General features: G+C 38.8%; 1 protein-coding gene and 1 long non-coding RNA gene across 2 annotated transcripts in view; one reads left to right on the top strand and one right to left on the bottom strand.

Moving 5' to 3' along the window:
* The window catches only part of LOC129640083 (sodium/hydrogen exchanger 2-like), a 61,270-nt gene extending 50,598 nt beyond the window's left edge, over nucleotides 1–10,672 (top strand). The window contains exons 8-10 of the mRNA XM_055565330.1: nucleotides 454–618; nucleotides 8,739–8,850; nucleotides 10,538–10,672. Of these exons, the coding sequence (XP_055421305.1) occupies nucleotides 454–618; nucleotides 8,739–8,850; nucleotides 10,538–10,672 (412 nt within the window). The remainder of the gene's footprint in view (nucleotides 1–453; nucleotides 619–8,738; nucleotides 8,851–10,537) is intronic.
* A 696-nt stretch (nucleotides 10,673–11,368) lies between these two features.
* LOC129639619 (uncharacterized) lies at nucleotides 11,369–18,788 on the bottom strand. The gene is made up of 3 exons (XR_008708507.1): nucleotides 18,541–18,788; nucleotides 17,385–17,518; nucleotides 11,369–12,498 (listed from the first exon to the last, which is right to left on the bottom strand). It is a non-coding gene; the product is annotated as an uncharacterized LOC129639619 (long non-coding RNA).
* Between the last annotated feature and the right edge of the window lie 234 nt (nucleotides 18,789–19,022).

Here is a 19,022-nt window from a genome sequence, read left to right as displayed (position 1 = left end):
ACATGGTTTATTTTTCATTTTGTGAGTTTAAATTCAGGTTCCTTAAGCAAATATTTAACTCTGGTGTTCAATTCCTTTTCCCATTCATTGAAACACACTGTATTTCAGCCGCCTTCTCTGAAATATAGACCCTATGTTGCCAATACTTCTGTCTTTGGTGTAAATATTTTTTCTTCATAAGTCTATATTTCCCTTGGCTTGATTGATGTTAGTGGGATAAATCTAAAGCTGCAATTTACTAATAAAGACATTTGAAATTAGAATTTCTTATGGTTTTTTTTTTTTTTTTCTTCTTCTCTTTACATCATAGAATGGTTTTTCCATTTAAACAAGTTACATATGAAATAGGCAGGGGGTGAACCAGTTCTGGGACCTTCTAACTATAGGATAAAAATTCCTGAAAAAAAAGGCACTAATTTCCTGGAATTTTTATTTTATTTATTTCTTGGACAGATTGGAGTATTTGAACAGCAAGTATCTGCAGAAGATTTTGCTCAGAGAATATGATCAGGCCAGATCAAGCATTGTGCTTCTTTATGAAAAGCTTGAAAGAAAACACGCCATTGAGCTAGCAGAAGCAGGCCAGTTAATACACACACCATCTAGTACATCTTTGCTGTAAGTGTGTTCATGTGTGCAGTACATGCATGTGTTTATGCATGTGTGCAGTGCATGCCTGTATTTATGCATGTGGTGTCTGTGTTTTCATTGGTTTAGTGAAATATCACACAAAAATTACAGAATTATTTAAAGTTCTATCCATTTAAAGTACAATATTCTTTCCTTGCATCACTTCCTGGGAAATATGAAGAACTTAGATAAAACTAGGATGTTTGAGTAGCACAGGCTGCATTGTTTAGCAAACAGTGGTGAATAAAGCTTAATGGAATAAATTGTCTATGAAACTTCAGCTTCTAAGAGTTTAGAAATGTTGTCTATCTTTAAGAAATACATGTTTGCATTTTTATTTCATTTAAAGACTCATGTTGTGTAAAATAATTTACCATTAGCTTTTGTTGATTAAGGACTGAACTGAGTGTTAAAAGGTATTTAATTTTTCTTTTTTTATTTTGCTGAAGAGAATAAATACAGAAAAATATAATTTGGAGAATTCTTTGCTGTAGGTCTTTAGGCAATTGTTAGGAGAGAATAGATAGATCTTGAAAAGGGAAAATAAAACATAGGGAAAGAAATAAGGAAAGAAAACTATGTTACTATGAATAATTATTAACTGTATTTGGTGTTTGAATAGGAATTGATGTTTTCCTGCATCATGAAATTTTGAGGATGAAGGAGGTTCTTTTATTAATTTTTTATAGATCTTTAAGATCCTTCAAGAATAATTTGTTTTAACAGGTATGAGGCAACTGTAGTTGCATATTTAGTCTAGGACAAAAGGATTAACTACCTTACCCTAAGGCCCATTATTCATAATCAGCAAGTGCAGATTTGACAGGAATGTATTTCATCAGTGGATAGCTCACTTCTCTATTTTACATTCAGAAGTTGAGACCTTAATATTTAGCCATTGTTTAATAGTAATTGGCTAGAACACTATTATAGCCCTTAGATATACATGGTATGTACTGACATGGAACTATATGCAAAACATAATATTGATTAGAATTAGAATACTGAGAAATAAAAGTGTAGCATGATTACTTTTATAGAAAATATAATTTATATACCTGTATCTGTATGTGTGCATAAATAGTCTAAAAATGTGTACACCAAGAGTTAATTGTAGTTTTCCCTAAGTAATGAAATTGTTTAATTTTGTGTTATTCTTTATATTGTTGTATATTTTTGGTTATGCATACATTAATTTTAGAAAAAAAAAAACCCTTAAATCCATTGAGGAAAGGAAATAGACAAAATCAAAAGCAAAAGAGAACTTAAGGAAAAAAAAAAAGATCCCAAACTCCACAGTGTAAGAATGGGAGTCCTCTTCGTTCCAAGCAGTTGACCAAAGTTAAGCAATGTTTTTCTCAACAATAAGTTAGCAAATAAACACTGGAATAGGATATCAAAATATAGTACAAAATAATTTTTGTTTTCAGAGATTATTAATTAGAATATAACAATTTTTTTTATTGTTGAGTTTATGACTTGACTTTTTGAAGTGAACAGCACCAGATGACCTACTGAAGTATTTTCTGCTATAAAGTATTACTGATATTGTCTCAGCTGAATCTTCTATATTAAGTAGAGGTGGCTGGCTACGGGGAGGGAAAGGTAGATGGATAGTAATTTTTATGCCATAAACTCTTGAATAGATCAAGCTTTGGACGTATTTAGGAATATTAACATTTTTCTTTTAAGCCAGGTACAAATAACCAAAATACAATTAAGAGCTAAACATAAATTTGATGTATTTGAATAGTATACATAGCCATTCTGATTAATTCAGGACTCTAAGTGTGAATTCTATTTTATGTAAATCTCACAAATAGACTCACATCATTGTCTGAAATGACCTCAGAAATACTGACATTTACCTTTGAAATTGATATATAAATCTGGCATTAATATTAGGATAAGAAGTATGCAAACTAGTAATTTATAAGTCTTTAATAAATATAATATATTTCAGAATTTGAATGGAGACTAAAGCTTCAATTGCATAATTGTTATAAAAATATTGTAAGTTTGTTTATTTAGGAGAAGTCAACTCAATTACTGTTAGATGGTAGCATACTTTAAAATTTCAAGCCACTTCATACCCATTAGAATGGCTGTAAAACAAACAAACAAACAAACAAACAAACAGAAAATATCAAGTATTGGACAGAAAACAACATGTGTTGGCCAGATTGTGCTGGGATTGGCACCCTGTTGGGGATATAAATGGGTGCAGCCTCTGTGGAAGATGATACAGTGATTCTTTCAAGAAATTTAAACATAGAATTACCATATGATCTAGCAATTCCACTTCTGGGTATTTACCCAAAAGAAGTGAAAGCAGAGACTTGAACAGATATTTGTACACCTTTGTTCGTAACAGCATTACTTACAATAGGCAGAATGTGGAAGTGACCTAAGTGGCCGTTGATGAATGAATACACAAATTGTGGCAAATATATTATACACACACACACACACACACACACACACATACACATCTTTTAGTATTTGAACTAGCTCAACTATAATTCCATCACCTTCACTAGCTTTGTTCATAGTAATGCATCCTAAGGGCCATTTGACTTTGCACTCCAGGATGTCCGACTCTAGGTGAGTGATCACACCATCATGGTTATCTGTGTCATTCAGATCTTTTTTGTATAGTTCTTCTGTGTATTCTCGCCATCTCTTCTTAATATCTTCTGCTTTTGTTAGGTCCATACCATTTCTGTCCTTTATCGAGCCCATCTTTGCATGAAATATTCCCTTGGTATCTCTAATTTTCTTAAGAAGAACTCTGTTTTACCCATTCTATTGTTTTCCTCTATTGCTTTGCATTGATCACTTAAGGAAGGCTTTCTTATCTCTCCTTGCTATTCTTTGGAACTCTGCATTCAGATGGGTATATATTTCCTTTTCTCCTTTGCCTTTAGCTTCTCTTCTTTTCTCAGCTATTTGTAGGGCCTGCCTCCTCAGACTCCCATTTTGTTTTTTTTGCATTTCTTTGTCTTGGGGAAGGTTTTGATCACTGCCTCCTGTACAATGTCATTAACCTCTGTCCATAATTCTTCAGGTACTCTGTCTATCAGATCTAATCTCTTGAATCTATTTGTCACTTCCACTGTATAACCATAAGGGATTTGATTTAGGTCCTACCTGAATGATCTAGTGGTTTTCCTTACTTCCTACAATTTCAGTCTGAATTTGGCAATAGTTAATGATCTGAGCCACAGTCAGCTCCCAGTCTTGGTTTGCTGACATGAAGAGCTTCTCCATTTTCAGCTCAGTTCAGTTGAATTCAGTCACTCAGTCATGTCTGACACTGTGACCTCATGGACTGCAGCACGCCAGGCTTCCCTGTCCATCACCAATTCCCAAAGCTTACTCAAACTCATATGCATCGAGTCAGTGATGCCATCCAACCATCTCATCCTCTGTCCATCACTTCTCCTTCTGCCTTCAGTCTTTCCCAGCACCAGAGTCTTTTCCAATAAGTCAGTTCTTCCCATCAGGTGGCCAAAGTATTGGAGCTTTAGCTTTAGCATCAGTCCTTCCAATGAATATTCAGGACTGATTTCCTTTAGGATTTTCTGGTTGGATCTCCTTGCAGTCCAAGGGACTCTCAAGAGTCTTTAACACCACAGTTCAAAAGCATCAATTCTTCAGTGCTCAGCTCTCTATATGGTCCAACTCTCACATCCATACATGACTACTGGAAAAACAACAGCTTTGACTAGACAACCCTTTGTCAGCAAGGTAACATCTCTGCTTTTTAATACTCTAAGTTTGTCATAGATTTTCTTCCAAGCAGCAATCTTTTTTTAGTTTCATGACTGCAGTCACAATCTGCAGTAATTATGGGGCCCAAGAAAATAAAGTCTGTCACTGTTTCCATTGTTTCCCCATCTATTTGTGAGGAAGTGATGGGACTGGATGCCATAAGTTTAGTTTTTTGAATGTTGAGTTTTATGCCAGCATTTTCACTCTCATCTTTCACCTTCATCAAGAGTCTCTTAAGTTCCTCTTCACTTTCTGGCTTAAGAATGGTGTCATCTGTATATCTGAGGCTATTTATATTCCTCCCAGTGATCTTGATTCCAGCTTGTGCTTCATCCAAGCCTGGCATTTCACATGATATATTCTTTGTGTAAATTAAATAAGCAAGGTGACAATAGAGAGCCTTGATGTACTCCTTTCCCAATTTGGAACCAGTCTGTTGTCCCATGTCTGGTTCTAAAAGTTGATCCTTGACCTCCATATAGATTTATCATGAGGCAGGTAAGGTGGTCTGCTATTCCCATCTATTTAAGAATTTTCCACAGTTTGTTTTTATCAGTACAATGAAAGGATTTGGCATAGTCAATAAAGCAGAAATAGATGTTTTTATGGAATTATCTTGCTTTTTCTATGATCCATTGGATGTTGACAACTTGATCTCTGGTTCCTCTGCCTTTCTTAAATCCAGCTTGAACATCTGGAAGTTTTTGGTTCATGTACTGTTGAAGACTAGCTTGGAGAATTTTGAGTATTATTTTGCTAGCCTGTGAGATGAGCACAATTGTGTGGTAGCTTGAACAAACTTTGACATTGCCTTTCATTGGGATTGAAATGAAAACTGACCTTTTCCAGTCCTATGGCCATTGCTGAGTTTTCCAAATGTGCTGGCATATTGAGTGCAGCAGTTTAAAAGCATCATCTTTTAGGATTTGAAATAGCTCAACTGGAATTCCATCACCTCCACTAGCTTTGTTTGTAGTGATGCTTCCTGAGGCCCACTTGACTTTGCGCTCCAGGATGTCTGGCTCTAGGTGAGTGATTTCACCATCGTGGTTATCTGTGTCATTAAGAACTTTTTTGTGTAGTTCTTCTGTGTATTCTTGCCATCTGTTCTTAATATTTCTTCATTTCTGCTATAAGGTTGGTGTCATCTGCATATCTGAGGTTAGAATATAATCAGTAAGATTTCAGTATTAACCATCTGGTGATGTCCAAGTCTTCTCTTGTGTTGTTGGAAGAGAGTATTTTCTATGACCAGTGTGTTCTCTTGGCAAAATCCTGTTAGTCTTTGACCTGTTTCATTTTGTATTCCAGGCCAAACTTTCCTGTTACTCCAGGTATCTCTTGACGTCCTACTTTTGCATTCCAGTCCACTATGATGAAAAGGACACCTTTTTTGGTGTTGGTTCTAGGTCTTGTAGGTCATCATAGGGCTGCTAAGCTTTTTTGACATTAGTGTTTGGGGCATAGTCTTGGATTATGGTGATATTGAATGGTTTGCCTGGAAATGAACAGGGATCATTCTGTCATTCTTGAGATTGCAACCAAGTACTGCATCTCAGAATCTTTTGTTGACTATGAAGGCTACTCCATTTCCTCTAAGGGATTCTTGCCCACAGTAGTAGATATAATGGTCATCTGAATTAAATTTGCCCATTCTGGTCCATTGTAATTCACTGATTCCTAAAATATCAGTGTTCAGTCTTGCCATCTCCTGTTTGACCACTTCCAATTTATCTTTATTCATGACCTAACATTCCAGGTTCCTATGCGATATTGTTATTTACATCATAGAACTTTACTTCCATCACCAGTCACCTTCACAACTGGGATGGTTTTTGCTTTGGTCCCATCTTTTCATTCTTCCTGAAGTTATTTCTCCACTCTTCAGTTCAGTTCATTCACTCAGTCGTGTCTCACTCTTTGCAACCCCATGGACTGAAGCATGTCAGGCTTCCTTGTCCATTACTAACTCCCAGAGCTTGCTCAAAATCATGTCCATCGAGTCAGTCATACCATCCACCCATTTCATCCTCTGTTGTCCCCTTCACCCCGGCTTCAACCTTTCCCAGTATCAAGATCTTTTCCAATGAGTCAGTTCTTCACATCAGATAGCCAAAGTATTGAAGTTTCAGCCTCAGCATCAGTCCTTCCAATGAATATTCAGGATTGATTTCCTTTAGGATTGACTGGTTTGATCTCCTTGTAGTCCAAGGGACTCTCAAGAGTCTTCTCCAACACCACAGTTCAAAAGCATCAATTTTTCAGTACTCAGCTTTTTTTATAGTCCAGCTGTAACATCCATACATGACTACTTGACAAACCATAGCTTTCCAGTAGTAAATTGGCCACCTACCCACTTGGGGAGTTCATCTTTTACTGTCATATATTTTTGGCTTTTCATACTGTTCATGGGGTTCCCAAGGTAAGAATATCGAAGTGCTTTGCCATTCCCTTCTCCAGTCGACCACATTTTGTAAGAATTCTCCACCATGACCTGTCTGTCTTGGGTGGCTCTACACGATATGGCTTATATTTCATTGAGTTAGACAAGGCTGTGATCCATGTGATCAGTTTGGTTATTTTTTTGTGATTGTGATTTTCATTCTATCTGCCCTCTGAATGGATAAGGATAAGAGGCTTGTAGAAGCTTCCAGATGGGATGTACTGATGTGGGGAAATCTGGGTCTTGTTCTGATGGGCGAGACCATGCTCAGTAAATCTTTAATTCAATTTTCTGTTGATGGACAGGGCTGTGTTCCCTCCTATTGTTTGGCCTGAGGCAAAACTATGGTAGGGATAATAGCGACATCCTTCAAAGAACTTATGCCAGCATTGTTATATTCAGTGCCCCTGACCCCATGGCAGGCCTCTGTTGACCCATGCCACCACTGGAGACTCCTGCACACTCATAGGCAAGCCACACTCAGTCTCTGAGGTCACTGCTCCTTTCTCCTGGGCCCTGGTGTGAACAAGGTTTTGTTTGTGTCCTCCAAGAGTCTGTTTCTCCAGTGCTGTAGAAGTTCTGTATCAAATCCCACTGGCCTTCAAAGACAAATTCCCTGTGGCTTCTCATCCCTTTGTCAGATCCCCAGGCTGGGAAATCTGTTGTGTGTCCTAGTACTTTTATAGCAGTGAGAGAGCTTCTTTGATATAATTGTTTTCCAGTTTGTGGGCCATCTGCTCAATGGCTCTATGGTGAGGCTAATGGCGACCTTCTCCAGAGGACTTATTCCATATGCTATGCCTCCCAGGCCTGCTGCAGCCAGAGATTCCACCCTTGTGACAGGCCACTGCTGATCCGTGCCCCTGCAGGAGACACTAACACACTCAAAGGCAGGTCTGGCTCAGTCTCTATGGGGTCTACAGTTTCTGATGTGCACAAGGTTTTGTTTGTACCCTCCAAGTGCTTCTGGCAAATATGGGGTTCTAGTCTAAATGCAATTTTGTCCCTTCTACAGTCTTGTTGGGGCTTGTCCTTTGCTCTTGGACATGGGGTATCTTTTTTAGGTGTGGTCCAACAATCTCCTGTCCATAATTATTCAGCAGTGATTCTGGAGTTCTCACAGAAGATGAGCGCACGTCCCTCTACACCATCATGGGTACCTAAAATAGGCAAATTCATAGACAGAAAGTAGAATGGTGGTTCCAAGAGCTAGAGAAAGGTGGGAATCAGGAGTTATTGTTTAATGGGTACAGACTGTCAGCTGGGAAAGATGAAAAAATTCAAATGATAAATGTTGGTGATTGTTGTAAGAGCTGTGAATATATTTAATGCTACTGAACTACTTAAAATGGAAATAAAATAAAAGCCTCAAAGCCATTTGAAATGCTACTATGAAACAGCATAATTCTAATGGCTAGCCTCAGTTATCATAATTAAGTTGATCTGCAGTTTTCTTTGAATAATGAGTGAAAAAGCACTTTAACTTAAATTTCAGCATATATTCAATTTATATCTTTATTAAAGTCATTTTGAAGAATCACTGTCAGCAATTTTATACATACTTGTTTGGTTGTGTATAGAGTGAACATGGGTATGGATTATAATAAAATTTAGTACTCACAAACAGAACTATCCTTTGAAATATTTTTAGCCTGATATTGAGATAAACTGACTTATAAGTAGAAAGTCCCTGAATGTCTGAATTTGCTACCCTTAAAGTTCAGATTTCTTCTTTTCAGTGAGTCTCCCTCTCCATCCTAGCCTCAATTAGTCTTTCAGACCATCTTTGTAATGCATGTGTTGATATTTTAGCTTTTATGAATGCATTTATGAAAATATATTTATATGGTGATTGCCTATAATGAATCCAGGTATTTTTTTTTTTTTTCAGCTGCCGTCATGGAACAGCCAAGTCAGTCCCATCCCCAGCACCTCAGGATCAAGACATTATGGACAATATTCAAGATCTACTGGCTACAAACCTTTATAGGATCAGGAGAATGGTAAGATTGTTATTGGGTATATACTACTTTATTCATCACAGAAATGGAATAAATTTATATACACTTCGTTTTATAATTTCAAATGAACTTTCCCCCCATATATGTCACAGAAATGTTAGCAGGGTAAATGAAATGACAAATCAGTGTTTCAGTCACTCAAACATGTTACTCAAAGGAAAGTCCTATAACATTTTCTATTTAATTGCCTGTTTTTTTAAGGAAACTCCATACTTCTTCCATAGTGGCTGTATCAACTTACAGTCCCATCAGCAGTGCAAGAAGGTTCCCTTTTCTCCACACTGACTCCAGCACTTGTTGTTTGTGGATTTTTTTGAAGATGGCCATTCAGACCAGTGTGAAGTGATACCTCATTGTAATTTTGATTTGCATTTCTCTAATAATGAGTGATATTGAGCATCTCTTCATGTGTTTATTAGCCATCTGTGTGTCTTTTTTGGAGAAATCTGTTTAGGTCTTTTGCCCAGTTCTTGATTGGATTGTTTGTTTTTCTCATATTCAGTTGTATGAGCTGTGTGTGTATTTTGTAAATTAATCTTTCATCAGTTGTTTCATTTGCTATTATTTTCCCCCATTCTGAGGGTTGTCATTTCACCTTGTTTTTAGTTTCCTTTGCTGTGCAAAAGTTTTTAAATTTAATTAGGTCCCACTGGTTTATTTTTGTTTTTATTTCCATTTCTCTAGGAGGTGGGTCATAAAAGATCTTGCTATGCTTTATGTCATACAGTGTTCTGCCTATATTTTCTTCTAAGGGTTTTATAGTTTCTGGTCTTACATTTAGTTATTTTATCCATTTTGAGTTTATCCGTGTGTATGGTGTAAGAAAGTGTTCTAATTTCAGTCGTTTACACATAGTTATCTGGTTCTCCCAGCACCACTTATTGAAAGTAAAGAAGTGTTAGTTGATCGTTTGCATCTGACTCTTTGCGATCACACAAACTGTAGTCCACCAGGCTCCTCTATCCATGGAATTCTCCAGGAAAGAATACTGGAGTGGTTTTCCATAACTTACCTGATTTCAGACAACACTACAGTGCTACAGTCATCAAGACACTGGCACAAAAACAGAATTATAGACCAATGGAACAAGATGGAAAACCCAGAGACAAACCCACACACCTATGGGCACATTATCTTTGTATATTATTGCCTCCTTTGTCAAAGATAAAGTTCCCATAGGTGTGTGGATTTATCTCTGGGTTTTCTATCTTGTTCCATTGGTCTATACTTATGCTTTTGTGCCAGTACCATACTGTCTTGATGACTGTTTCTTTGTAGTATGGTCTGAAATCAACTAAGTTGATTCCTCCAGCTCCATTCCTCTTTCTCAAGATATTTGGGGTCTTTTGTGTTTCCATTCAAATTGTGAAATTGTTTTGTTCTAGTTCTGTGAAAAATGCCATTGGTAATTTGATAGGGATTGCATTGAATCTGTAGATTTTATTTGGTAGTATAGTCATTTTCACAGTATGGATCCTTCCAACCCAGGACCATGGAATATCCCTCCATCTGTTTTGTTGTCTTTGATTAATATCTTATAGTTTTCTATATGCAACACTTTTATCTCCTTAGATAGGTTTATTCTTAGGTATTATATTATTTTTGTTGCAATGGTATATTTATACCTTTATATCCTTTCATTTTGCTGAAATATGAAAATTTCTTCCAGTGCCCACATCTGATCAGGCAACTCATCGAGCTAACTCACTCAATGCTGAAGTCCTACCTTCACTCCCTGACTGACAGCAGAATCCTGTCGTCAAATCTGACATACCGTGGAGCACTACTAGGAGTCAATATTTGACTACAGATGTTCATTTCATTTTGAAGTACTCATTTCAGTTTGAAGAACCATTCATTTCCATTTGAAGGACTCCCGTTAGCACTTCTTATAGACCAGGTCTGATGGTGACAAACTCCAATTTTTATTTTAGAAAGATATTTATCTCTCCTCTTTTTGAAGAACAGTTTTGTCATTTACAGTATATGTATTTTGTGGTTATTTTCCTTTCAATACTTTGATTGATTATTCCACTTTCTCCTGGCCTGCAAGATTTTTGCAGAGAAAAATGTATATATACTATTAGTGGCGTTCCTAAATTTGTGATGAGTCATTTTTCTCATGTTATTTTAAAAATTCTCTCTTTGTCTTTGACTTTTGACAATTTAATAATAATGTTTCTTATATAGACCTCTTCAGGTTTAACATATTTGGGGGTTCATCTGAATATGAATGTCCATTATCTCTCAATATTTATATATTTCAGCCATTATTTTATCTTACAATAGCTTATTTTATTAAGCTTTTATCCCTTTTCTTATTTACTTCTGGTACTCCTATTGTGCATATATTGATTTACTTGATGGTTTCTGAAAGTCTCATAGGCTTTCTTCATTATTTTTCCTCTTGTTCCTCTGATTATGTAATTTGAAATGAATTGGCTTCAAGTTCACGATTTTTTTTTTTTTTGATTGAATGAAATTGATATATGAAGCTTGGTATTGAAATTTTCTCTTCAGTAATTATTCAGCTCTTGGATTTCTGTATCCACCTCCCCCCTTGGAAGGCTGTTATTGAACCATGCAGAGATGCTGGTATTCTTGGCTTCCGGAGGAGAGGAATTCAATCCGGGGCCAGAAACGAGGCTTGATTGCTCAGAGCTTTTGTGGGAGAAAGTTTTATTAATGTATAAATGAGATAGAGAAAGCTTCTGACATAGGCATCAGAAGGGGGCAGAAAGAGTACCCCTGGCTAGTGTTAGCAATGGAATTATATACTCTCTACTCCCATAATTTACATTTTAAGATAACAGGATTAGCCAGAAGGTTTTTTTCCAAAGACTGTCCTCAAGCAGGATACATTATTGTTATACAGTCCTAAGGAATGTAGAGGGGAAAAAAAAAAAAAAGTTTGTCCTTTCTTCCTCATTGAGAAGTCCAGACCCCTCTCTCCTTGGGGACCCCTAGACTTCTTATTAACCTGCCTAGGAAATAACTCTCTCATACTCCCATCTCTTTGAGGAGAATTATGTTGTCAAGGGAAAGGGGGGTCATTTTCATTCCATAACTGCTTCTGAGCTGATAAGGGGCATTGTCCCTAAATTGGTGAGGCAACATATTCTCCTAATCCTCATATTGACGGTCTCTGATCCAAGGGCCCCAAGTAATAGTTGGAGGAGGGTGTGGCACTCATAGGAGCTTGGACAACCATTTGTAACTTAAAAGTTTTTAGACGGTTAGAAAACTCCATTATACAGTTACAGATGTAAGGCAAAATAGTCATTAAACCAAGCTAAAATCAAAATGAAAAGTCACATTATGTCCATAGTTACATCAGTCCATCTTAAGGTTGTTAGATGTCATCAGTTTAAGAAAAGGCATCACATGCGATTGTTGTCGAAGATATTTGCAGACTTGGAGAAAGTCTTTTCCTTGAAGTGGAGATGTCCACCACGGGAAGCCTTCCACTGATGAAGAGGGGAGTGCTCCACAGACCCAGCAGTTAGACCGATTGTGGAATGCAGTGTACGAGTGAGCCCAGGACAGGAAGGCATTGTCTTGAGGATCAAATGGCAGACTCAGGATTTTTGGAGTCAGCAGAAGTAGGCTCAAGTAGATTATCAGGCCTATCTGAAAAGTACAAAGTCAGAGCACAGAAAGTAAAGACATAAAATGAAGTTACTTAGTTCTGGTCAGGGTGCCACCTTTTAACTCGAGTGTGATGTACCCAAGAATCAATTCCTGGCACTTTGACAGCTGTGGGAGAAGAAAGAATAACCTGGTAAGGGCCTTCCCAGAGGGGCTCAAGCGATAGGCCCCCAGACCCCAATGATTTTATGAGGAACTCTGTTCCTTGCTCAAATAGAGGCTTGCTTGACTCAGAGGCTGGGTCAGGAGTCATCTCCCAGAGTTCTGTTAATGCCTGCTATAAAGCTGAGAGCTGAGTTACGTAACTAGTTAATTCCAAGGCTTCAGGGTCTATAACCATGTCTGTGCATAAGAATGGTCTTCCATAAATACAGTCAAAGGGGGACAGTTTGAGCCCTCATTAAAGCTATGGGTAGGACTTTAATCCAAATGTCTTGCGTCTCTTGAATTAATTTGTGCAGATGTCTTTTGATAATGTCATTAGCTTTTTCAATCTTTTTTGAGGATTGGGGTCTCCAGGAACAGTGTAAGTGATATTTTATTCCTAGAGCTTTAGACACCCCCTGAGTTACAGCAGCTTTAAAGGCAGAGCTTTTGTCATTCTGAAGGCTCCGTGGCAGTTCAAACCTGCGGATAATTTCATGGATTAAAATCTTTATAACCTCCTTAGCCTGTTCACTACTACAGGGAAAAAGCCTCAATCCATCCAGTAAAAGTATCCACCCAAACTTGTAAGCAAGAATATCCATTAGGTTTTGGCATATGAATAAAATCAATTTCACAGTCCTCTTCAGGATATTTTCCACTTTGTTGTAATCCAGATTTTGCTAGCTTTTCAGTCTTTGGGTTATTTTTCTGACAAACCTCACACATTTTGATAATGTTCTTTAAAGTATTATTATATTTTTACCTTCAAACAAATGAGAAGCCATCTGGTAAGTACTCACTGCACCCAAATGAAAATTCTGGTGTAAACCCTTAAGAATTTTCCATTGAGCATTTTCAGGAATTACTAATCATCCATCCTTGGACTGTAACCATCCTTTATCAGTCATCGTTGCTCCTCTTTTCTCATATCTTTCTAATTCTCCCTCAGTATATTGTGGTTTTTCCTGTTCCACAGGACCTGTCCAGATCAAAGTTGTCTGTAGTGAAGGGGTTTCGAAAAGTGCTGCTTTTCTGGCTTGACAGTCAACCAGCTGATTACCTTTGGCTACTTTACTCCCATCTCTTTTGTGTCCTTTGCAATGCATAACAGCTATTTCTTTAGGACAATATATAGCAGTTAAAAGTCTCTCGATCTCTCTGAAATGCTTAATAGGTTCTCCTGTTGTTGTTTTAAACTGTCTTTCTTTCCATATTGCAACATGAACATGTAAAGTCAAATAAGCATACTTAGAATCAGTGTAGATATTTGCCCGCTGCCCTTTGCTTAACTCTAGAGCTCGGGTCAGAGACACAAGCTCTGCTAACTGAGCACTGGTTCCCTGGGGAGAGATTTTGCTTGTAAAACCTGTTCAGCAGTCACCACGACGTAACCTGCTTTATGCTTTCCATCCCAAACAAAAGAACTGTCATCTGTAAATATTTTCATGTCAGGATTGTCTAATGGGGTATCCATTAGATCTTCCCGAGCTGCATAGTTTAAAGTTAGGAATTGGGAACAATCATGATCAGGTGTTTCATTTTCCTTCTCAGAAAGGAAAGTGGCAGGATTTAAATTCCTACAAAGTTTAAGCTTAGTTACTCGTCCTTCTAACAACGACTGATATTTAAGAAGCCTACTGTCTGTCATCCAAATATTAACCTTAGAATTTAAGATTCCACTCACATCATGAGAAGTCAGTACAGTAAGGTTTCATCCATTAATTATTTTTAAAGCTTCAGGTGCTAATAAAACTGCTTCCCCAATTACTCTTAGACAATGGGGCCACCCAAGTGAAATTGCATCCAATTCTCTGCTTAGGTAAGCAATAGGTTGCTGGTGAGGCTCTCGGGGCTGTGTCAAAACTCCCAAGGCCACACCTTTTTTTTCAGTGACAAATTAAAATCTGACCCTGTGGACAGCTCAGAGCGGGAGCTTGCAACGGAGCAGTCTGAAGAACCTTAAAAGCCTTTTGAGTATCTGGAGACCAAACCAGTTTGTCAGTTTGGGCCTGCTAAGTTTCAACTATAAGTTTATATAAAGGCCAGGCAAGTTCCCCATAACCCGGAATCCAAATGCAACAGTAACCTGTGATTCCCCCAAAATCCTCTCAATTGTCTTAAAGTCATAGGTAGGGGATGATTTAGTATAGGTTTAACTCTCTGGGGCCTGTGGCCCTACTCCCTTCTGATATGATTAGGCCCAGATATCTAACAGATTGTTGACAAAGCTGAGCCTTTTCTCTTGATGCCTTGTAACTGCAGCCTGCCAGAGAGTTTAAGAAGTCTTCTGAGGCTCGTGAACAAGCTTCCTCTGTCTCAGCACAGAGCAAAATATAATCTACATATTGTAACACCACTGCTTTGGAGCTATAAAAGTTTTGTAGATCCCATGACAAACTTTATCCAAATAAGTGAGGACTGTCACGAAATCCCTGGGGCAAAACTGTCCAGGTTTACTGAGAAGCTGGCTGTGTAGGGTCCTCAAAGGCAAATAGAAACTGACTTTCATCCACCAAAGGCACTGAATAGAAGGCATCTTTTAAATCAATTATTGAGAATATTTGGCTCATTCAGGAATTTCAAACAATAGAGTGTAAGGATTAGGCACCACAGGGTGTAAAGGAGCAACAGCCTCATTTATTATTTGTAAATCTTGGACCAGTCTCCATTTACCATTTGATTATTTTTTATATCCAAAATAGGAGTGTTATATGGACTGTTATAGGGAATTAATAGTCCCTGCTCTTTTAAATTTTCCATGTTGAGTTTTAACCCTTCCTTAACCTCAAGTTTCAGTGGATACTGCTTCTTATGTGGAAATAAGCGTGTGTCTTTGAGCGTGACAACTACAGGAATAGCATTTTGTGCTCGACCCACAGTTTTTCTATCAGCTCACACTCTAGGATTTACATTTTGTTCAATTAAAGAGAGAGAAAGGGAAGGCTCCATATTCATGAAAACAGAGGCATGGACCTTGCTCGGTATATCTCTCCCCAAAAGGGGTGACAAGACTCTGACACGATCAAACACTCGTGTTAAAATAGCACAGAGTAAGTCACAACTTACAGAAGAACGGAAATAATAACTCTTGGCTCATCCAGACAGTCCCATTACAGAAGCAGATCCTAAAGAAAGTGGGCCAGGGGCTTCAGTAAGGATGGAGTAAGCTGCCCCAGTGTCTAAAAGGAAATCGATGGATTGGCCCCCTACAGTTATTAATATGCGGGGTTCCTCATGTGTAATTGGGGTGGGAGCTTGTGTTAGGACACCCAGGCACCTTCAGTCCTGATTGTCTTGAGAGTCCGACCCCTGAAACCTATGCCTCTGGGGTCAGTCTCTTCCAGTGTGGTCCCTTGGAGACCGGACATGGAGCCGGGGCAGCTTGGATGCCTAAGGGCAATCTCACTTGAGGCGACCCTCCTTTCCACAGTAATAGCAAGCCCATCCCTTTTCACCTGAGTCCCTCTGGGCATTTTTCTCAGGCTGTTTAAGAATGGTTTTCATAGCCTTTGCGAGGGCTTCCGCCTGTTCCTTTGACTTTTTCTGCCTTTCTTTCTTTTCCTCATATTCCCTACCATAATAGACTGTCTGAGCCAGTTGTAACAGATTATCTAAAGACTGATTTGGTCCACACACCCATTTTAATAGCTTATGGCGGATATCTGGAGCCAACTGAGTGAGAAATCTAACCTTTAAGATCACTTTTCCCCCTTCACTTTCAGGATCAAACTCAGTGAATCAGCGAAGGGCTTCTCTCAGTCTATCTAGGAATTTACCAGGAACTTCCTTCTCCTCCTGTTCTATGTCTGCCAATTTGCCATAGTTTAAAGACTTAGCACACACTTGCCTGAGTCCTTCAAGAATACATCTGCACAATGACTCTGATCCCATCTTCCTTTAGCTGTGTTGTAGTCACAGTCTGGTTCTGTAGTTGGGACTGCCTGATTCCCTGTGGGGAGGGTGGCTGTCTTATCCTCCCTCTTCCCTACTGATTCATTACCAAGCCATTTGTCTCCATAAACAACCGCTTTTCCCAAAACTTGAGTCTTTGAATTGGGAGTCACTGTTTGTCCCAAGATATACATGCTATCTCATCCTCCCTCTTCCCTACTGATTCATTACCAAGCCATTTATCTCCATAAGCAACTGCTTTTCCCAAAACTTGAGTCTTTGAGTTGGGAGTCAGTGTTTGTCCCAAGATATAGATCACATCTTTCCAAGTAAGGTCATAAAGCAAAGTAACACCTTTAGAGGTGAGGAGCCAGCTCTAATATTTAGAGCTCTAAATATAAGCTCTAATATATTTTTCTTGGTCCTCTAAATAGTCTCTCAGATCCTCCTTGATTCTTTGTATTTCTTGATAAGAAAAAGGTTTATTAATTCTCATAGACTGATTATTTCTCCTTGTGGGTGCTTCATGAAGAGGCAACAGCTTGTGTGGCTGTTCCTCAGTCTCTCTGGCTGCTCTGTGCATTTGACCCCAGGGATAGATTGGAGAAACCTGCTTTTCTTTATCTGTCTCCTGTCCTTCATCTCATCTAGCAAAGTAGGAGGACAGGAGGGAGCTGAAGGAGTCACACCCAAATTTATATCCTTAGGACATAAGTCTGGCACACTTTGCAGAGAGAAAAAAGGCAACACATATGCTACTTCTACCCATTTCCCTTGTTTTCTACAGAACCAGTCTAATTGTAAAACAGTATTATACTTAAGAGACCCACCAACCGGCCACCGGCGGCCATGTAGTATCACATAGGAAGACCAAGCGTGTCTTCTTTAAGCTCTGGAGATCAAATCTATCCCAGTTTTTCAGGATACAGTTCAAAGGAGTGAGGCTGGAGTTGTTAGCTCCCATCTGTAAGAGAGAAAAAAAGTGACCAGTGCCCTCTTTCTACTGGAGGTGTCACTCCCTGCTCTAGATGGGGGTGTAGACAGACTTTACACCAAAGCTTTTCTTTCTTGGTCGGACTTAGTCTGTCCCTTACCAATGCAGGCAACATACATGTCCCTCCTGGTACTACCACTGAGAGGGGGGTGGGGATGCACCAGGGGTAGACCTGATGGCATCCGTGACTGATGTCCAGCTCCTCACCATTAAAACCTTGCTTGCCTCTGATGCCACCCTGGGTGTAGTAACTTTCCAGAATGCCTCCCAAGACAAGACTGCTGGGGGAAACATTTTCATCACCTGAGTGCACAACCCTGAGTATATACCTGACCACAATAAGACCAATATGAACATAAAACTGAGACATTCCCTCCAAGCATCACCACACCAGTATAAGAGTCTCCTCTGGTCCACTAAGAGCCAGTGTTACCAAAGGCGGGGGGTGGGGGGGAGGATCATTGTAGTTCCAATCTGAGTAACCTTTAACCTCAGAGATGCTCTTGGAGCTAGAGCTCAATCTGTCTTCCAAACTTTCTATGCCTAGTGAGGCTAAGCGCTTCCTGATTACCAATCCAAATTTGGGACCTAAGTCATAGTACACAGTAACAGCATAAATCACAAGTCCCTTGCAAGTCTACTAATCTGACAGATAAGGTTAGTACTTCTATTTCCCAAGGAGTTATAAAATGGTCAAAGAGACCGAAAAGTTTGACTGAGAAAGGAAAGTTTGGTCCACATGCTTTGCCCATTTCTGGTCGGTCCCAAAGGAGGCTTAGTGTGTCCCTTGACATTGATAGGTCGGTATAAACCCCCGACAGGTTTCTTCCATAAGCTGTATGAGGTCACCACGGAACTGCAGAGCAGGGTTCCTCACTTGCTTCATGCAGGGCATTTCATTCATTCATGCAAGCACACCACAGAGTTATTAAAGTACAGCAGAAAACGTGTTCGCTAGAAGAACAAAGAATTAGAGTTCCAAGCATCCTTACCTTGTCCTGAAGAATCCCGGATGAGCCCACAAGATGAAAGGTTGTTGTTGAACCATGCAAAGACGCTGGGATTCCTGGCCCCCGGAGGAGAGGAATTCAATCTGGGGCCAGAGACGAGGCTTGATCGCTCAGAGCTTTTGTGGAATAAAGTTTTATTAAAGTATAAAGAAGATAGAGAAAGCTTCTTACATAGGCATCAGAAGGGGGCAGAAAGAGTACCCCCTTGCTAGTGTTAGCAATGGAATTATATACTCTCTAATTAGTTATTACAGTGAATCCAAAGAATGTCTGGAGGTTGTAAAGACCTCAGTAGACCTACTCCCATAATTTACATTTTAAGATAACAGGATTAGCCAGAAGGCTTTTTTCCCCAAAGAATGTCCTCAAGCAGGATACATTATTGTTATATAATCCTAAGGAATGTAGAGGGAAAAAAAAAAAAAAAAGTTTTTCCTTTCTTCCTCGTTGAGAAGTCCAGACCC

This window comes from Bubalus kerabau, chromosome X, assembly GCF_029407905.1.
Source record: "Bubalus kerabau isolate K-KA32 ecotype Philippines breed swamp buffalo chromosome X, PCC_UOA_SB_1v2, whole genome shotgun sequence".
Taxonomy (NCBI): domain Eukaryota; kingdom Metazoa; phylum Chordata; class Mammalia; order Artiodactyla; family Bovidae; genus Bubalus; species Bubalus kerabau.
This window is presented reverse-complemented; position numbering and strand designations above follow the sequence as displayed.